At 43.8% G+C, this 18,199-nt stretch overlaps 1 protein-coding gene across 5 annotated transcripts in view; it reads left to right on the top strand.

The window, feature by feature from the left end:
• Naprt (nicotinate phosphoribosyltransferase) overlaps positions 1-18,199 on the top strand; it is a 44,653-nt gene that overhangs the window by 21,887 nt on the left and 4,567 nt on the right. Inside the window, exons 6-13 of one of the 5 annotated variants that reach the window (XM_089567307.1) lie at positions 1,319-1,509; positions 7,530-7,616; positions 8,633-8,858; positions 12,262-12,294; positions 12,488-12,568; positions 13,847-13,949; positions 16,699-16,784; positions 16,914-16,985. In XM_089567307.1, coding sequence (XP_089423433.1) covers positions 1,319-1,509; positions 7,530-7,616; positions 8,633-8,858; positions 12,262-12,294; positions 12,488-12,568; positions 13,847-13,949; positions 16,699-16,784; positions 16,914-16,985 — 879 coding nt within the window. The remainder of the gene's footprint in view (positions 1-1,318; positions 1,510-7,529; positions 7,617-8,632; positions 8,859-12,261; positions 12,295-12,487; positions 12,569-13,846; positions 13,950-16,698; positions 16,785-16,913; positions 16,986-18,199) is intronic. The other 4 variants (XM_089567309.1, XM_089567310.1, XM_089567308.1 and 1 more) reach the window with 4 other exon arrangements.

Here is an 18,199-nt window from a genome sequence, read left to right as displayed (position 1 = left end):
TGAAGTAATTGCACTGATGCAGTTACTTCATGAGGTAGTTGCACACTGATGAAAACCACAAATTAAAAAGAAAACATTCTCCCGTGCATTCATTGCTTTCGATTACTGTTGGCTTCCCTTATATGCATGAAGTGCAATGGTAGGCTTAAAACCTAATTGAACAAATGAAAATTAGTACTTGCTTAGTAACAGATGAAGTTTTGAAATTGCAGGACATGTACCAATTAGTTGGTGCACACATTCTGAGAGCTGTCCTATAACTGCATAAAGTTGCTTTTCTATGTGATGCAAGCTACCCAAAATGCTGTTTGTAGATATCATCACAGTATATGGGCATACTAATGATAATCATGTTATGTTTGGTTTACCTTTGTATACAAGCGAAAACAAATGTTTCTGGAGGTGTAGGCTGTGGTCAGGAATGTGACATATGTAGCAGTTTTGCAAATAGATTACAATGCTACAGCAAGTGTACACCTGTGGTGTTTAAATACAGTAGACTCCCTTTAAGACGAACTCCAAGGGACCATGAAGACTGTTCATCTTATCAGAAGTTCATCTAATTAGGAGTGCTTCTTAAAATGATGTTCGAGCATGCAGTGTGTGTCCAAATACTTCGTATATGTGAACAAAGCCATGAAATAGTCTTTTAGGAAAAAAATAATTGCAACATAAGCATTTATTGCACTACTAGTGCAGTGCATCAGGCACTGTTGAGTGTTGCCCAGTCTGTTATTTTTTTTTGTGTCTGTTGAGAAAATCGTCTGCTTGCTACAAGCGTAGGCATATCACTTAACCTTCCAAGATATCCTTCAGTGCCCTCACAGGGGAGGAGCAGCGACAGTTCTGCTTTCACAGAATCGCCCTTTCAATGGAGACGTGGTTAGGTCTCTGTGCCTCCCCGCGTCGCATGGATCGTCGGCGGTGCAAAAAAGCTTTCAATTTTTTAGCTTTTTTTTCTTTCCTTCCGCTGAAATACTGCTCGAATGGTCGAGTAAAGCTGCATGGCTTGGGCACGGCTGGTCGTGAAAGTTCATCTTAACCAATTAGCACGTGTGCAGTGTTTGTCTTAAGCAGATTTTTTTTGCATTGACTCTATGGGAAACCAAACAAATGACCACCACTGTTCATCTTAACCAAGGGTTCATCTTAAGCGAGTTCGTCTTAACGGGAGTCTACTGTAATGTTGTTATGGGGAGTATGCATCTGCCATGCTACGGTTTTATGGCATCTGCTTATGCGACCGGTCTGGTCAGTCACCTCATCAACAGCCTGTTGTAGCACTGAGAGTCGTGTCTTTTCCCTCACCATGGTTCAGAAACTGAAGTCAGCCACTGGAGAGGAAGTAGACTTTGTGGCCCTCTGCTGCAAGTGGCGCAAGGAACTGAGCGACGTGTTCAAGGCCATCGAAGATGAGGCGAGCGGTGGGGAACTGGCTGCCTTCATCTCGTACGCAGTGGCGTTTCCACGGAATTTCCTCGCCTTGGTCGACACCTATGATGTCCTTCGGTGAGCCTGCTCCGCTGTGTGCACGAACCACCCAATGTCACCAAAATTATGCAGTGTTGTGGAAGCCAGAAGTGTCATTGGCCCCTCCGGGGCCATATTGACAAAGTGCATCTTAGAACGATTCGGGTTTGGAAGGCGTTCGTGCACTGGGCACTTTCAGTAACCAACTCTACAGCGTACACAGGGAATGGTGCCGGCCAGTTGTGAGCCTTTCTTCTGTGTGAACACTGACCAAGTTCACATATTTGGCCCTGGTTTAAAGCTGATACAGTCTAGCCCGTTTATAACGAAGCCACTTATAGCGAAATAGCGGTTATAACGAAGGGATTTCAATTTCCCATTCCCATTTTTGCATTTTCAATACATTTTGGGTCTGGTTTTAACGAAGTAAATAAGAGCGCGTCAGCGGATATAACGAACACATTTAATACCAACCGAAAAATAATCTGCCAATCAACACATTTTTGCGTCCTTGAGGCAATTTTTTTCTGCGAAAATAAGAGCGAAATTCGGCTGACGGCGTCCTTTCGTGGCGTCGTCTGCTCTCCTGCGGAGCGAAAGGTTGCTTCACTGCATCGCATGGCACGCCGGTCTCGTGTTGCGCCGTCCTTGAACGGCGTAGAGCGGTAGAGCACGCCGCGCAGGGGAAAAATGTAAAAAAGAACAGAGACGATTTTTTTTTTCGATGACGTCGCAGAGAGCGGCCGTCTTGGCCAATCGCGGTTCTCTATTTCTCCCAGGCAGTCGGCGCCACGGCTGGACTGCAGTCTGCAGGAGGTGTGGCAGCGCGTGCTTTGTTTTATGTCGGTGCCGCGGTGGGCAAGGCAGGGAGAAAGCGCGGCAGCATTGTGCATGTTGGAAGCGTGGCTCATTTTTATCGTTATCGCGGATCGTTGTATGCTGCTTATAAGGACAGAGTTATTCGACTTGATCTAGCTGGTGAACGGACAACTGAGCTTTTTTTTTCGTAGTCCGCATATTACGAAACAGCGGATTAGCGAAGTGATTTCCGGTTCCCACCGACTTCGTTATAACCGGGCTAGACTATATCAGCTTTAGGTTCTACAACACTGCATGCATGATTTTTGTAAGGTGGTTTGAAGGATTGAGTGTCCTTGGAGGAAGCTGGCTTTTTCATTTTTTTTTTTTTTTCACATCTTTCGTTTAGTGAATGCATGTACACTCATCAGATGTCTGTTGCAATTTCTGACTTCTGCATATACATAATCTCTTGCACTCGGTATTGTCGATTTGTACCTGTGCATGGGTGCATACTATTAGAATAGTTAACGGGAGATGTGAATTTTGAAATGGTAAAAAGTATGCGAAAATTTTAAATTTCCAAACATGGCATATTCAGGTTAAGTATGCTCTAAAGTACCTCTGCGAAGTTTCTAGGTCTAATTCAACCTCTGGTTTTAAAAATCGACATACTTGATGTCTCACATGCGCTCAAGTGGAGTTTAGGAGCGAAATTGTGCAGAACTTCATGCCCATTTCTTCCAGCAGTTGTATTCCCAGTGGCCACTATCTTGGTCTTGTTTGAAAGCTGGTGCTTTTCTCTACATCCTGGTATTATTCACTATTGTGAAATCCTTTTGGAACGTGCGCATTCTGCCATTTTCTGAGGCCTCTACAATTTCCTCTAAATGTCTGGTGCGTTTACTTCAAATGTGATTTCCTCAACTTGATGTTTTTCGCCAACATTACTAGCCTTATGGAAGTTTCCATTACGTTTTTAGGGTGCAATTTCATTTAATCTTATACATTTGAATTCAGAAAGAACTAAACTATGGAGCTAACCTAGTTTTTTACGGCTGAGTTGAACATGTCAAATTTTGGCAACAGTAATGTCACATATTTATATTTCTTAATTATGATGCTTCAACGTAATTTAACATTTATATATGATGATGTACCTTAATAACGATATAGATTGCACAGCTCCGCATGGCAGGTCTTTGGCTACAGTTTCATTTCAGTCAGAACCAAAAAATATTAAACTAATGTGTCTTAACGACCTATAAGAAATGACCTAATTAGGCTTCAGATATTTTCTTGTAATTTAGGAACTAATTATAGTTTTGAAACACGAGGAAGAAATGCAAGTACACATTTAATTTCATTATGATATCACTAATAATAAAAATTTCATTTGAAGTCTCGCTTTTACGCTTAAAGCAGCAATTCGATCAAGTCTCTTTGTTCATATTTTACATGTTGCCTAGGCTTCCTAACAGTGACAGAGAGGCTCAGTGGAAGAATTTATGCGATACATAATTTGGTGATTCTGTATCTACTAAAATGCCTACTGGGCATGTAATGTGATTCTAATCCCCTGCAGTGATTGAACTCTGCAGCATTTACTGATAAGTTGAAACAATAAAAGTGGTTGTGACAGTCAATTGTAGTGAAAATTGCCATTGTCAGGCCCATCAAGGGAACAATACATGTGTCATTACCGTGATATGCTCGACATAATGAAGACTGCAGAACAAACAGAGGCGCACTCAAGTGCAATTTTGCAAGTGTGCCCCTATCAAGAAAACTCGCTTGCTGTTTTGCATGCATGCTGTTATTGGAAGAATCGGAACTTAATTTGAATAACTGTAAAGGAAGTGATATGCTTATCACTGCCGAAGCGTGCTTGACATGTCCTTATCGCTTGTTTCATGTCTTCCTAGACTGCAAACAGGGCAACCAGTGCTCACTTGAAATGTTCAAGATATGCTGCTGTCGGGAAAATTGAAGGTTGATTTGAATGCCACATAGTGCTGGCAAAGGCATCGTAATGTCCTTGTAGTTATTTAAGAGCTGCAGCTGTAAAGCTGGGCCTCAAAATTTTTTAGTGTGATAGCGTCAGACTTCCTGTTTGATGCGCACCCCGGTGTCTGTGGGACGATAATTCCCCATTGGTCGAAAAGGACTGGGACGTCACAACCCTTGTAGCAAAGCAGGTTTGGCATTGATGTGGTTTGGTTTGGTTGTATGTGGGGCCTAACTTCACACCAGAGTTAAAAGGGACATACAAGGAATTAAATTAATTGCACAATAAAATATATTAATTAGGCAGTGGTTGGGATCGAACTTGTCTCTCCTGTGTCATGACTGGATTTGATGAGATTTGTTAGATGTGGAGAGGTTTCCCCACTCCTTGCACCACGCAAGCTGTGCACCTGCCAGAGAACAAAATCTTAATGCTATAGCATGCAGGCGTTCCTCTGCGTGAAACCCCTTGTGGCAAGCCCTTAGCAACCATTCGTTGTCTGGCTTGAAGCGTGCGAAAAATTTTTTACAATGACAGACATTAAATGGTTGCTGAGGGTTCCACACGAGAGCTTTCACGCAGAGGGTATCCGCACGCTGTCACGTTCAGACCTCATTGTGGTTTCAAATGCATTCTTAAAGTTTTTCTTTTTACTTTAAGGTAGCATATCACTAAATTCTTCGGGCATATTTTATCCAGACACAACAATTTGCTTCAGAGAGTTTTTCTGTCTTCAGTCCAAAAAGTTTATTTATGCACCTGCAGCATGCGTTATCTTTTACCACAAAATGAAATTAGTGAATTTTTTTGCGCAAGAGTGGGTGTGGCCATTCTTGCTGCTTCAGGAAATAAGTGCACATGATGGGGATCAATCCTAGCAGGAATCAGTGTTCAGCACGAGCCCAGGTCAGGTTTCCTATTAGTAAAAAGCTCATTGTGTATGTTTATCAATCAGGGTCTCCCGATCTACCTCATAAGAGGCCCTGAAACACCACCTGAGGAGAGTGCATAAACTCGCTCAATAACTAGATTCTCTCTTCATGGACACCTGAGCCAAATAATATATCTGCACGCTGCAGAGAGCCCACAGTCATGTGCGAAAGTTGGCGAGACCTTTCTGGCGACGTTTTGTGCTCGCGCACTCCTGCTAAATTCTGTTCAGAGATGGCTACTGGTTAGGTTCTTTCAGGCGTCGCACAGCTACCATGGCCGCGGCCAGTCAGCAGTGTTGCTCTGGTGGTTCAGGAAGCTCCGCCCCCTGGGGAAGGAGTGCCCTCCTTTGAGCGTGCAAGAAGTGACAAGAGGAGAAGGAAAAGCGGGCAGACGCCAAAATTCAAATTTGGCTACAGATAACTCAGCTTCTAACTAGTGCTTAAAAAATTCTTGCTGGAGGATATTCGTAAGTGGTGTCCTTTAACATTGTACGACAACTTTATTGAAAGCTCCTTTCAGAGCCCTTTTACTTGCTACAGAGAGTACCAGAGGTGAAGCTCAGTGAAGCAATACTTTGGTTTGTGTTAGGGAAGTGTGTTCATGGTAACATATTTGAAGACTGGCCCCGCCTCGGTGGCTCAGTGGCTACGGCGCTTGGCTGCTGGCCCAAAAGGTGTGGGTTCGATCCGGCCGTGGCAGCCGAATTTCGATCGAGGCGAAATTCCAGGAGCCCGTGTGCTGTGCAATGTCAGTGCACGCGAAAGAACCGTAGATGGTCGAAATTTCCGGAGCTCTTCACTACTGCATCCCTCATAGAAGGAGTCGCTTTGGAACGTTAAACCCCAATAAACCAATATTTGAAGACTGTGCATGGGGGACAAGGACACAGACGGCACACAAAATGACAGGAGCCTGTTACTGTCGGTCACTAACTAAAATATACTGAAAAGGTGCCCTCTTTGAGACTACATAAGAGTTCACTCTTAGTGATTAGCGCTTAAACATTTTGTGACCATGTTTTGAAGGGGCACTGTGATGTTTTTATCCCTGCCGCTTATTTTGGTTAAAGGATTTTTTCATGCTTACGTGCTTCGAGACACCGTTGGAAAAAGAATGATGGAAGTTTGGTTTGGTTTGGTTTATGGGGTTTAACGTCCCAAAGCAACTGAGGCTATGAGAGACGCTGTAGTGGAGGGCTCCGGAAATTTCGACCACCTGGGGTTCTTTAACGTGCACTGACATCGCACAGTACACGGGCCTCTAGAATTTCTCCTCCAAAGAAATTCTGCCGCCGCGGCCGGGATAATGATTGAAGTGGGAGCATGCAAACGTATTCTACTTAGGAAATTCAAAATAAAGAGATAAGGTAGAAACACGTTTCACTCGCCAGTTTCACTTGAGTGCTGAGATTGGGCGCTACTAATCAGACCAACGCCTGTGCCCGCCCAGCAGAGACTTGGATGCAATGGATGCCTTGCTAGGGCAGCCAATGGCTGCACATCTGACAGCGTCCTCCTTTCGGCATATGCATAGTAGACAGGGCAGGGGCAACGATCTCAAAGAAGGAAGCTCCTCGATGTTTCTTTGTTGTAGGCCTGGAAGGCTGTCGCCAGTTTTGCCGTCGGTTTGGCTTTTCTCTTCACGTTTTTAGCCCAAGATGTGCTGACCAGTTTTTCCTTTTTTTCACTGCCTTGGTGCATTTTGGAAAGCACTGCTCACCTCCATGAAAATTTGAAGCAAAATGGAAAGTGTGGCCCCTAGTGCTTTTCTTATTAGTTTTCATTCGCTTTCACTGCTTCTTTTTAGTGTTTGCCCCATGCAAAAACGTCATTTTTGTATCCATTTCTAGAGTATAATGGAACTAAGTTCAAACTGGATGCACATCCTATCAAAAATGCTGCACTCAGTCTGGCTTCCACTTCATTTCAGTGCGGTGGGCTGAAAATGAGAATCCCTGGACAAAATCAAATGCTACAGTTTTGGCATTCTTTTCGGGCATTCACGCATTAGTGTCCCGTACTGTGCATTCAAAGAACACAAAACCACCCTTCTTGATTAATGTTGCAGAGTCCTTTAAAGCTTGCTGTTAGAAATGTGGAAGAGCAGTCAGTGATCAGCTTTGGAGCACTTTCTTATTTTTGTTATTTTGTGGCATTAAGGTGGGGATTGTTATTCAAGGCCATAGTTGACAGCACTCTGCTTAGTTCAGTTCAGGCCTGATTCAGCGTGATATGTGGGGGCTGCCGTGACACCTTGAGGGTTTGTAAAGCAGCTGAAGTGAAAAATTTCTTCACCTTTTCTTTTTTTTGCTTTAAGATAGAAACCTTGATGGTATGCAGCACCATTGTAAATCGCTGTTGTCTTGCATTCATGGTGGTGGACAAAATAGTCTGCTAGACTTGTTATGGTAAGCCTGCTCTTGCAGTCTGCATGAAAATAATGAAACACTCCCTTGGCTGGGCTTTGTTTAGTTGGTTTAGGAGTAGTGAATATCAAATCTAATGTGGTACTTCGTTCAGTCATCCATCTGAAAAATTGACATTTAAATTCATGGTAACTAGCAGCTCATGCTATAAACATTGTTTCTAAAACAATGTGGCTTCAAGTGCCAGCTGTGAGTTTTCAAGAGTGAGGGATTGTTAGGTTTTGAACATGACTGTTCATTGACATCCTCATTGTCATAATTTATATTGCTGATGCATTGTGATAGCAGTAATTAAACAACAAAGAAATTATTATTGATTAGTGACAAAGAAACAACTGGCATTATTATTCTGGAAGATGACGTCAGGTTGCTACTGAAGGCATAAAAGGATGTTTGCAAGCTTCAGTAAGGAATGCTTTACACTAATTGTGTTTGCAACATCTACTCTGGTTATCGCATAAATCACTTCATGTTTTCCTCCATTTGGTTCTGCACAGATTCCTGACATTATGCATGCATACTGAATATCATGCGTCCTTAGTATATGTGCTAGTATTCACAACTGTGGAGAGCAACACCACCTCTAACATAGAGACAGTCCCCCCCCACGACCTCTTCTAGGTGCCTGTGTGACTGCTGTGAGATGCTAGCCATGGTAACACCATCATATTTGGAGGATTCAGCCAGTGCAAGGCTTCCGTGAGATGAGACTTCGAGACAGCCATCTTGCTTGCATGACATGTTTGTCATGCGGAGGCCTTGCTAGACTTAGTTGTGCCGGGAGTAGCACCTTGAGTGCAACTACATGAAAAATTTCAGTTAAACTTGTGTACCACATTCTGCTTTTAAAAGCTCTTGAAGTTTAGCCAAGCTGCTATGGTGCTCCAAGCATTGCTGTGAAATTTGCGCAGTCTTTCCTTTCTCTTTTTGTTCCGTTCAAAAGTTGACCTTCCCCGCTTTCCATTTTGCTGACTTCTCCGCCCTCGTCTCTGGCACAGGAGTGGATTGCTGAACTTCTCTGCTGTTGCCATGGCGCTGAACGACCTGGGTTATCGGGCAGTGGGCATCCGCATAGATAGTGGTGACCTGGCCTATCTCTCCTCGTGCGCTTACAACTTCTTCAATGAGCTTGCCAGCAAGTACCAGCAGGAGTGGTTCAGAAGCCTCGCCATAGTTGCCAGCAATGACATCAATGAGGAGACCATCATATCGCTGAATGAGCAGGTCAGTGGATGGCAGCTGTTTGGGTTTTGGTAATGGCAGAGTTAATTTGCCTGTTGTGTTCTCTTATCTCTGTGGTTTACTCACATTTTTATTCGCCCCATTAATTCTCTTATCTCTTTAGTAAAAGCAGTTATTTTGCCTGGTTGGGCTCTTATCTCGGTGGTAATGGTAGTTATTTTGCCTGATAAATGAAGAGTTTTAGGCTGAGTTATTATATAAACAGGTAATCTACAAGGAACTCCTTCCTGATGCTCACTTGATCCTTGCAATTTTTTTATTACTTGCTTCCAGTGAGGTGGTGTTATCACAGCATTGTATTCTATCACGTTAGGTTCACCTTCCCCCTTGGCAGCCAGTCTGTTTTTTCGTGATAATCGTGTACTTTCCTTGGTGAGACGCTTTGTGTGGTGTTGCGAAGAGGAATTTGATGAGATGGATCGAATCACCTGAAATGATACAAGACCTTGCTTGGCAACAGTGTTCCGTGCCCATATTGCTTCTCATTCTTGGAGTGTTTTTCGGCCCCCTCCAAGTTTTAGTCATGCAGCGTTGTGAATACCCATTTTGCTGCATTCGGCTGCTGGTAACACCCTACAGAAAGAAGCAAAAAGTTGAAATGTCTGCTACTGTTAGGTGGCTCCAACGTGTGTTCTAAACATTTTGGGCCAACCACAATATTTGATTTTTTTATTATCCATAAATAAAAATTACATGAGTTTGTATTGCCATATTTACTCGAATCTAGCCTGACCTCGATTCTAAGCCAACACCTGAAAGTTGAAGGTCAAATTAAAAAAAAAAAAACTTTCCTCGAATGTAAGCCGACTGAAAAAGTTTGGAACGACAGCAGAAACAACATGCAAACAGCATTTATTTCCATGAACCTTCTTCCACTCACTCGTTCTCATCATCGCTGACCTTCTTATCACGTGCCCACACCACCACACGAAGAGGAAAGAAGATCAAAATGGCAGCCATTGCTTGTGTGTGCTTTTATCAGCGTAGGCTGCGGATAGTAACGGCTATAGTTCAGTCTTCTGTTGGCGTTTCATGGGGGCGCAACCTGTGGGCTACTTTGTCGTTTTTATGCGTTGTGATCATATTTTATTAGTAAGCAACAAAATCCTTTAATCTAAGCAGACATTAGAATTTCATGTCTTGTGTTTTTAAAAAAAAACTATCAGCCTAGATTCGAATAAATGCGGTATTTTAAACCACAGGCATGAAGCAAGGAATTTTTTGCGGTAATTTCGAGGGGGGGGGGGGGGGGGGTAAACCAGCTTACGTTTCTCTCCCTACTGCTTCCCTAGTTCAGAAGCATTAAAAAGGGAAGTTCACAAGGCAGGAAGAAGAGTTCGTTTTGCTGTCATTAAATGCAGTCGCCAACAGTAGTCTTATCACATCTGACATCATGTTGGCCTCATATCGGAAAGTTTGCTGGTTTGGTTAACACAACTAAGCTATAAATGCAGGTACAGACAAGGAAAGTTTGATGAACACAATTTCACGCAGGCCATTCTGTGTGTGGTTGGCTTTTTTGCTTTGTTCTTCTTTGGCTGTTAGATTACTTTTTGGCCCCCAGGACATCAGCAAGCATTCCCAGCTTCCATTATTTGGTGCATAAAATAGATATATGTGCCACTCTTTTTGTGTTAGGTGCTTGCACATTGCTGGAAAAAATAATTGCCCCAGATGGAACAAGCGCTGTAACTTTCCATGTGATCACAGCACCGTAACCCTGAGCCTAGTAATTGAAGGGAGAAACATTGTTCAGGAGCACAGTGATTTCATTGCACCAGCTCCCGAAGTACATCTCAGATATTGTGTCCAAAGCCACACATAATTGTGTCTGAGTGACTAGGCCGTGGGCACACCAAAACAGGGAACGCTCTCAGTCAAGGCAGAGCTGTCATCGTTCAGAGCGTGTTCTCATTTTTGTCACAAGCTGCGGTTGGCTGCAGCTTTCGGTTGACAACTGGGATAGTGCAGCGTATCTTGGGCAATGCAGATTTCTTAGTGCCATCCGTGCCTCTGTATGTACGCCGCCGCAGCGGCTCAGTGGTTATGGCGCTCGGCTGTTGACCCGAAAGATGCGGTTTCAATCCTGGCCGCGGCCGTGTACTGTTCGATGTCAGTGCACGCTATAGAACCCCAGCCCTTCACTACGGTGTCCCTCATAACCTGAGTCGCTTTGGGACGTTAAACCCCCTAAACCAAACCAATTGCACCAAACCAAAATATTGCAGAGGCTGCTGCCTCTGCAATGTGTGCTTGCTCTGTGGAGTTGCCGTGTGAAACCTCTTAAACGTGCATAAAACAGCCGGGTAGTATGGCATCGAATTGTTTGCGTTTCCTGGCAAACTGCAGAGACCCCAGTCTGAATCATTTGTGGGTGGACTTGATTTCATATTGTATGGTACGTACAGAACGACAGTTGGTTTTTACATATCGACACTGTAGTAAAGTGTAGTAAAAGGCTGCGAGTTAATTTTGACCATGTGGGGTTTTTTAGCATGCAGTGTATAATCTTGCTGCACAGGTGTTCTTTCAGCATTTAGAAATGCAGGTGTAGTCTACCGAATAAGCTTGTTGTGCTAATACAGAGAAAAAGGAACCAAAATAGAGTGATGGAATTTTTGTGCTCTTTCTTGCTAAAGTGGCATTTTAACAGAAAACTGCACCAATCTTATGCCAAGCAGAGTGCAAGAGGAAAAACCTATCGGTCCTAATTCTGCCCTGTGCACTAAACATAAAAAGTTCACAATTTATGGGGCAGGTGAACGAAGGTGCTCCAGTGGCATTACATGCACATACAGCCAAGAATCGCTTGTCCAGAGCAGCCATAGTGGTGTGGACATGAAGAAGATTGAGCTACAGCGAGCATGAAGCGTTGGGAGTAGAGCTGAAAAGCACGTGCGTGCACTATGCACACACCCACAAAGCGTTGCTGTGCGAGGGTCCACATACGAAACACTTTGTAAGCACTTAGACGTCGGCATGGTGCATACACAAACACAGTCAGCTTGTGAACAAAGCAACATGAGCACCATTGATGCGCTGCCAGGAAAAAAAGTGAGTTGCAGCTGGGTGCCAAACTTTAGTAAGGCTGCATCTCGTGTGTGGCCCTGTACCTGATGATAAATTGCAGTAGCCACCTTCAATTTTAATGAGGGTACATTGGGCATATGCGAGGCATGTTGCGAAAATTACTGTATATTTATTTTATCTGTGTTATATTTTGTGGCGAACAGTACAGATGTTTTGTTATAAATTTTTCACTGCAGGAAATTAGGTGTAGCCATCATTATGCCAAGTACGATATGTGGTTGAAGTGTGAACGGTAGGCAGTCTAAGTTTTTCTTTTACTCCTCTCCTTCTGTTTTCGTCCTTTTGTTTTTTCCAGGCATGGAAGAGCGCAAACCATGGCACCACTTTTGTAAGGAGCATTGCCTGAGTGCAGCATTTTTTCTTCGTACAGGTCTCTTTTCTAAGTCTTGCTGTTGGTGCGGTTCTGTCCGGTCTCTCTGAGAGAAAGCAGGCATCACTGCTGCTTTCATGTGTGCGTGCTTTTATTACTTTCTTTTTTTTTAAATGACAATTAGTACTACCTCTCTTTGACTGCTTTGCAGGGGCACAAGATAAACAGTTTTGGCATCGGGACTCACTTGGTGACTTGTCAAAAGCAGCCTGCCCTTGGCTGCGTCTACAAGGTGAATGTCAAGACAAACCTCTGATAGCATTTAAGATTCGTTGTTTACCTCTTAGCTCTGGCCTTCTCCCCTATTGTGCATTAATATATTATTACTATCACTAGTTTCTTGTGACACTTGTTTTGTATGGTTGCGTCGTTCAGCAGTGAGCAATACTTTTACTTCTATCCCGGCCGTGGCGGTCAAATTTCGATGGAGGCGAAATTCTAGAGGCCCATGTACTGTGCGATGTCAGTGTATGTTAAGAACTCCAGGTGGTAGAAATTACCGAAGCCCTTTACTACGGTGTCCCTCATAGCCTGAGTCACTTTGAGACGTTAAACCCCAATAGACCAATAGACCAGTATAATTTTTTTTACAGACAGAGTCAGTTTACTTGGGAGTATGCATGCATGAGTTTTAAAATTTCAACTCAAGGATTCATGTCTCCTGTCAAAAAGGCTACATGTTATTGCCAGCACGAATAAGAAATATATCTAAGATCCATTTGAACCATGTGTTCCTTGCACTTCTTTTATCAAAAAAACTAGGGTTCTGCATGGTTTTCCTATTTAAAATTTCTTGCTTCGGTGGGGGCAACTCGTTCTTCTTAAATCTGCCCCTGCATGCTAACTTGAAATGACGGAACAGCAACCAAAAACTTGTCTTGTCAGCCAAAAACCTGTCAATGGCGCTGTGCAGCCACAAGAACCCAAACCAACAATGAGACAAGCATTGGCTTGAGAGTGCTAGCTTCACCTCTTTTCGGGTGGAATGACCTAGCAGTGATAAAACTTGAAGGTACAGTTTCAAAATTAAGCAACTGAAGTAAAGCATAGTAAACTAAATTCTGTAGTTGTTGAAAGCAGTCGAGAACAGATCATAAGAATTATACGAGGCACAACAAAGGCACATCCCTATTGGTTCGTTCTCGGGGATGCATGGTGCCATTGGTAGATTTTGGTGTTGCTTCGTCATTTCTTGTTACCTTGTCCAGGACTATACATGATGGTATATCCTCAACCTACTCATAGGCATGTATGCTCTTGCTTCAGAGACAGTTAATAAGGTGGACTGCTGAGCTGGTTGGTTCATGATTGTATAATTGAGCAGCAGGAAGTGAACAAGGACGTTGAAGAAACATACAGACGAGGACGATTATCAGAGACAGTGTTCTGTGCTAGGCCACAGGCTCAAAGATGTTTTTAAACGCAGATGCGAATTGCTGCTGTGTATGCTTATGTAGTTAACTGCATTCACCTTCAGCTAGCTAAAAATTCTTCTTCGTTGCTTGCAAAGCTGGTGGAGGTGAAGAACCTCTCGTGCATCAAGCTCAGCCTTGACATCCAGAAAGTGACGATACCTGGGAAAAAGGCCTGCTATCGCCTCTACGGGCAGCAAGGTGAGAGTAACAGATGGGGCTGGTATACACGTTGCTCTGCTCATGCAGTGTTAAATTGACACTGAGGGCAAAATGGAGTTGGCCTATGTCAATAGATTGCCGCATTCTGATAGCAAAGAGGCTACTCTCAGTGAAAATGAAGATTTGATTAGCTGGAAAAGGTCGACAAGTTAAATTCAGATATTGCTGCTGCCAGCACTTTTTGCAAAAAAACTGGGGTGAAGTCCTTTTTTTTTTTCAGGGGGGGGGGGGGGGGGGGGGGGGCATCTTTAAGGTAGGTTACTCCTTCATTCACTTCTAAATAGTGATCACAGAGTCCTCCCCGGTCTTGACATTGTGAGTTTGAATCAAGAGGAGGGAAAAAATGTTCTAGATCCAATTTTCTCAGCATTAAGTGTGTTCTTTGCTACCAATTAAACATAAGCAGTGCTAGAAAGTGCCTTACAATTGCCTGTCACGAAGAACGAAAATTGGGTGGAATTGTCCTCGATGTCACCTTAAAGGGACACTGAGGAGAGCTCTATTAATATTTTTTTTATAGCAAAATCCGATAGTTCGGCATTTCATGGCTTTGTTGCCACTTGGCCGGCAGCGAAAGATGCATTTATTTCTAAGAAATTTGGATTCGAAGTTGAAATAGTTTTTCCCGCCGCTCTGATTCAAACTTGGGATTCTGCTATGACGACACAGAACTAAGTGACGTGAAACATGACATTCACATGACGTAACGCAGACTCCGTGATTTCTGGCGGCCAGCAGTGCGGCCCAGCAGCAGCCGAAAAGAAAGCTACCGCCGGCCGCACGTTGAAGGCATCTATCGGCTATTGCGGCCGTCACTTCGTTTACATTTGCACCGGCGTTTTGCCAGCGTTACAATGGATCCCGTTCTCGACGTCGTCAACGAAGTTCTCTCAAATAGACGTCTTTAGCATACCGTGTACCTTGTTACCGTTAGCGGAATACCGGGAGCCCCCATACCGCTGAGAGCAAGCGCTGATTGGTCCCGGCGCTGCAGGAGCGCGCGTAGCTATCGGGTACGTGGCGCCATCTGGCGACGTCAAGGAGATTTGCGCATGCATTTGCTGCGCCTCAGTGATTCGTAGCTTCTCGTGTCCTAGTGTTGCTAGAACTATTGGTTCTAGCAACACTGTTTTGTCCTATGACGCAATGAAGCTTGTACTTGCGAGTTTGGCCTGTGGCGGCGATACCTGTATTTTGGTTCTTGCTCTTTTCTATGTTACAGGAGCTTTGTTGTCAGTATGAATGGCGTTTTTGTAATCAGGAGCTGGTATTTTGTCGATGCAAGTCAACTTCAATTTCTCCTCAGTGTCCCTTTAAGGTTGTATGACGAAATCGCACTCAGCAGCACTTTCATTATAGTGCAGTGCCTTGCTACAGCATAAGGCATTCACATATGTTGATGTATTCGCCCTCGAGTTATTGATCAATTCGCTCTCGCCCTGCCATAAGCTTGCCGTCCCGGTTAGCTCAGTTGGTAGAGCGACTGCTCCAGTGAGGCGGTGGTCCCGGGTTCAAACCCCCGGACCAGGACGAATTTTTCTTTAACTACAAATTTTCTGAGAAAGCTGTATAGCTTTCCTTTGTAGCCATATGGCTGCGCTTGGGTGGATGCCAATGAATAATTATGTACTCTCTTATTACAAATCTACTCCACCTTGGGGGACTCCCTGAAACATTTGACCAACATCCCATGTGTTAGCCCTAAAATGAAATATTTTTCCTTGTTCCCAAGATCATTGCTGCCAGGTTGACCACAAGCCATTTGTTGTGTTACTCTGAGAAAACATTCTGGGATTGTGGTTGGCCACACAAATCAGTTGTTAATGTTAGTGTGTAGTGTGTGTTATACTTTGCAAAAAGGGTGTGTGTTGGTTATTAAAATATTAAGTCACTCTCATTTTTAATATCAAGTGGCATCTTAACTGGAGCAGGTTAAGATATCTCTTAAAATTGTTTTAAATAAGCAACTTGCATAGCATAGGCATCAGCACTCTTTTTCTTTTTCATTTCTTGCTAAGCGCAACAAATTTGACAGCACTGGTTCACCATAAAAGTAAACTGCCATTAGCTGTAACATACACACCTCAAACGAGTATTACTTGTTGAGTGTTCTAGCACTGAATTATGGGGGATGAAGTCTGTAGTGGAAGTCTGAGCAACAGGGTCATTTTGCTACTGTAAACCAGCTGCCTATTTATTGTTGGAAGATATGGCCTTTAGATTGTATATCTTCACTTTTGTGAGCAGAGACAATCCTTTTGTGTCAGCCGCCGCGGTGGCTCAGTGGTTATGGTGCTCGGCTGCTGACCCGAAAGACGCAGGTTCGATCCCGGCCGCGGTGGTTGAATTTCTTTGGAGGAGAAATTCTAGAGACCCGTGTACTGTGCGATGTCAGTGCACGTTAAAGAACCCCAGGTGGTCGAAATTTCCGGAGCCCTCCACTATCGAAATTTCTGAAGCCCTCCACTACGGCGTCTCTCATAGCCTCAGTCGCTTTGGGACGTTAAACCCCATAAACCAACCAACCAACCTTTGGGTTGCTGCCGCTTTTCAACTTTTTCTCCTTGGATGAAACAAGATGCCTTTTTTAGACACACCTTAGGATCCTCAGGAGGGACCTTGGGCAAATACCTTAGAATGGGGCAGTTGCTAGTGTTGAGCTTCAGCCGTGGTGATTTCCTGCACGTACATTTGAATGTGCTTACATTTGAATGTGCTGCTTGTGCAGGCTACGCCCTTTTGGACCTGATGCAGCGAATGGACGAACCCCCACCACAGAAGGGAAAACGGGTCCTCTGTCGGCATCCATTTCAGGTGAGCTTCTCATACAGTGCGTATGGCAGTGCTATTGCCGACATTACTTAGCTAGGCATCAAGATAAAAATGACTTGCTGTTCTCCGGCTTCCACTTCCAATGTTTGTTTATCGTCCTCTAAAACACAGGAATCAAAGCGCGCATATGTGATACCTGACCTCGTCGAAGACCTGTGCCTGTTGTGGTGGGATCACGGCAAGGCAAGTGCTGCCGGCCCATGCATTGTCTCTGTCTTCAGCTGATCCTGTTACCTGTTTCGCTTGCCACATATTTCACATATGTCACAGTTAGAGCTATGAATTTTCAGGGTTTTTTTTAAAGGGGCTGTGCGACACATTTCTTTTTTACTGCCGGTTATTGCATTTTAAAGGGTCCCTATGTTGCCAAAAAAGAATTGTAGGAATCTCTATATATATGTGCAAAAGTTGTTCCTCATATAAAATTCAGAATTATACAAGCATGAAAAGATGGACAAGAATTGCATCCCACTTGCCACACTTTTCTATCACCCACTGATGTGATTGGCTGCTGCCAGTCCACACTCGTCAATACTACACCTGGTACCACACTTGCTTACAGCAGGAACTTACATGCCTTGGTTGCCTTGCCATGGCAGCTTTGAATCTCATGCCACAGCTGTAGCTTCTGACAGCATCGTCATTCCATTGCTTGGTCCACCCACAAGGCAGAAGAAAATGGCACGTTTCCTTAAATTTGATCTGCAATGCTTTAGGTACATGTAGGGCTAGAAGGCTTGTACAGCACTAGCCATTAAGGCAAAGGTTCCTGGCAAGAACCACCTCGTGCAGGTAGCCGATGCTGCACGTCTTGTGCTAACTTCATTGTCATCAAGTGGGACATGCGGTCGCAACAAGACATGAAATGCCACCCAAGATTGCATCCTGAACTCGCTGCACGCTTAAGTTCCTGTCAACACCTCTCTCACACCGTAAAGCACTCGTTGTAACCCTTCCAAAGCCAAAACACAATCATCGCCTATTCATATATGGCAGCAGCGCCGAATGGAAATGAAACAGTTGCAAAAGCATAAGGTGGACAAGCCAGCACTGATCATCCACATTAGCTTACTTACATATTAGCACAGGTGTAACCGCCATTACATTTTTTCTTTCCATCTCCCTGTTATTGCCCTGTTATTGCCATGCTGTTGGTTCTGTTTATTTTTTTTTTATTTGTTTAAGTCTTTGTGACATCTGCAGCTTATACAGGTTCTGTAGAATACATTATATTGCACATGTCCTGCAGATAATAACGAGAAGGTGCAATTTAAAGGAATGTCTCATGTGCCGTGTTGGATGTGGTTGAAAGCACATGTGTAACTGGCATGAATTTCAAATGGCTTGACGAGCTCCTGAAATGTTCAGTCCTTGATTTATTATTAGATCCTGAATTT

Source organism: Amblyomma mixtum, chromosome 1 (assembly GCF_055824585.1).
Source record: "Amblyomma mixtum isolate Tamu chromosome 1, ASM5582458v1, whole genome shotgun sequence".
In the NCBI taxonomy this organism is placed as follows: domain Eukaryota; kingdom Metazoa; phylum Arthropoda; class Arachnida; order Ixodida; family Ixodidae; genus Amblyomma; species Amblyomma mixtum.
This window is presented reverse-complemented; position numbering and strand designations above follow the sequence as displayed.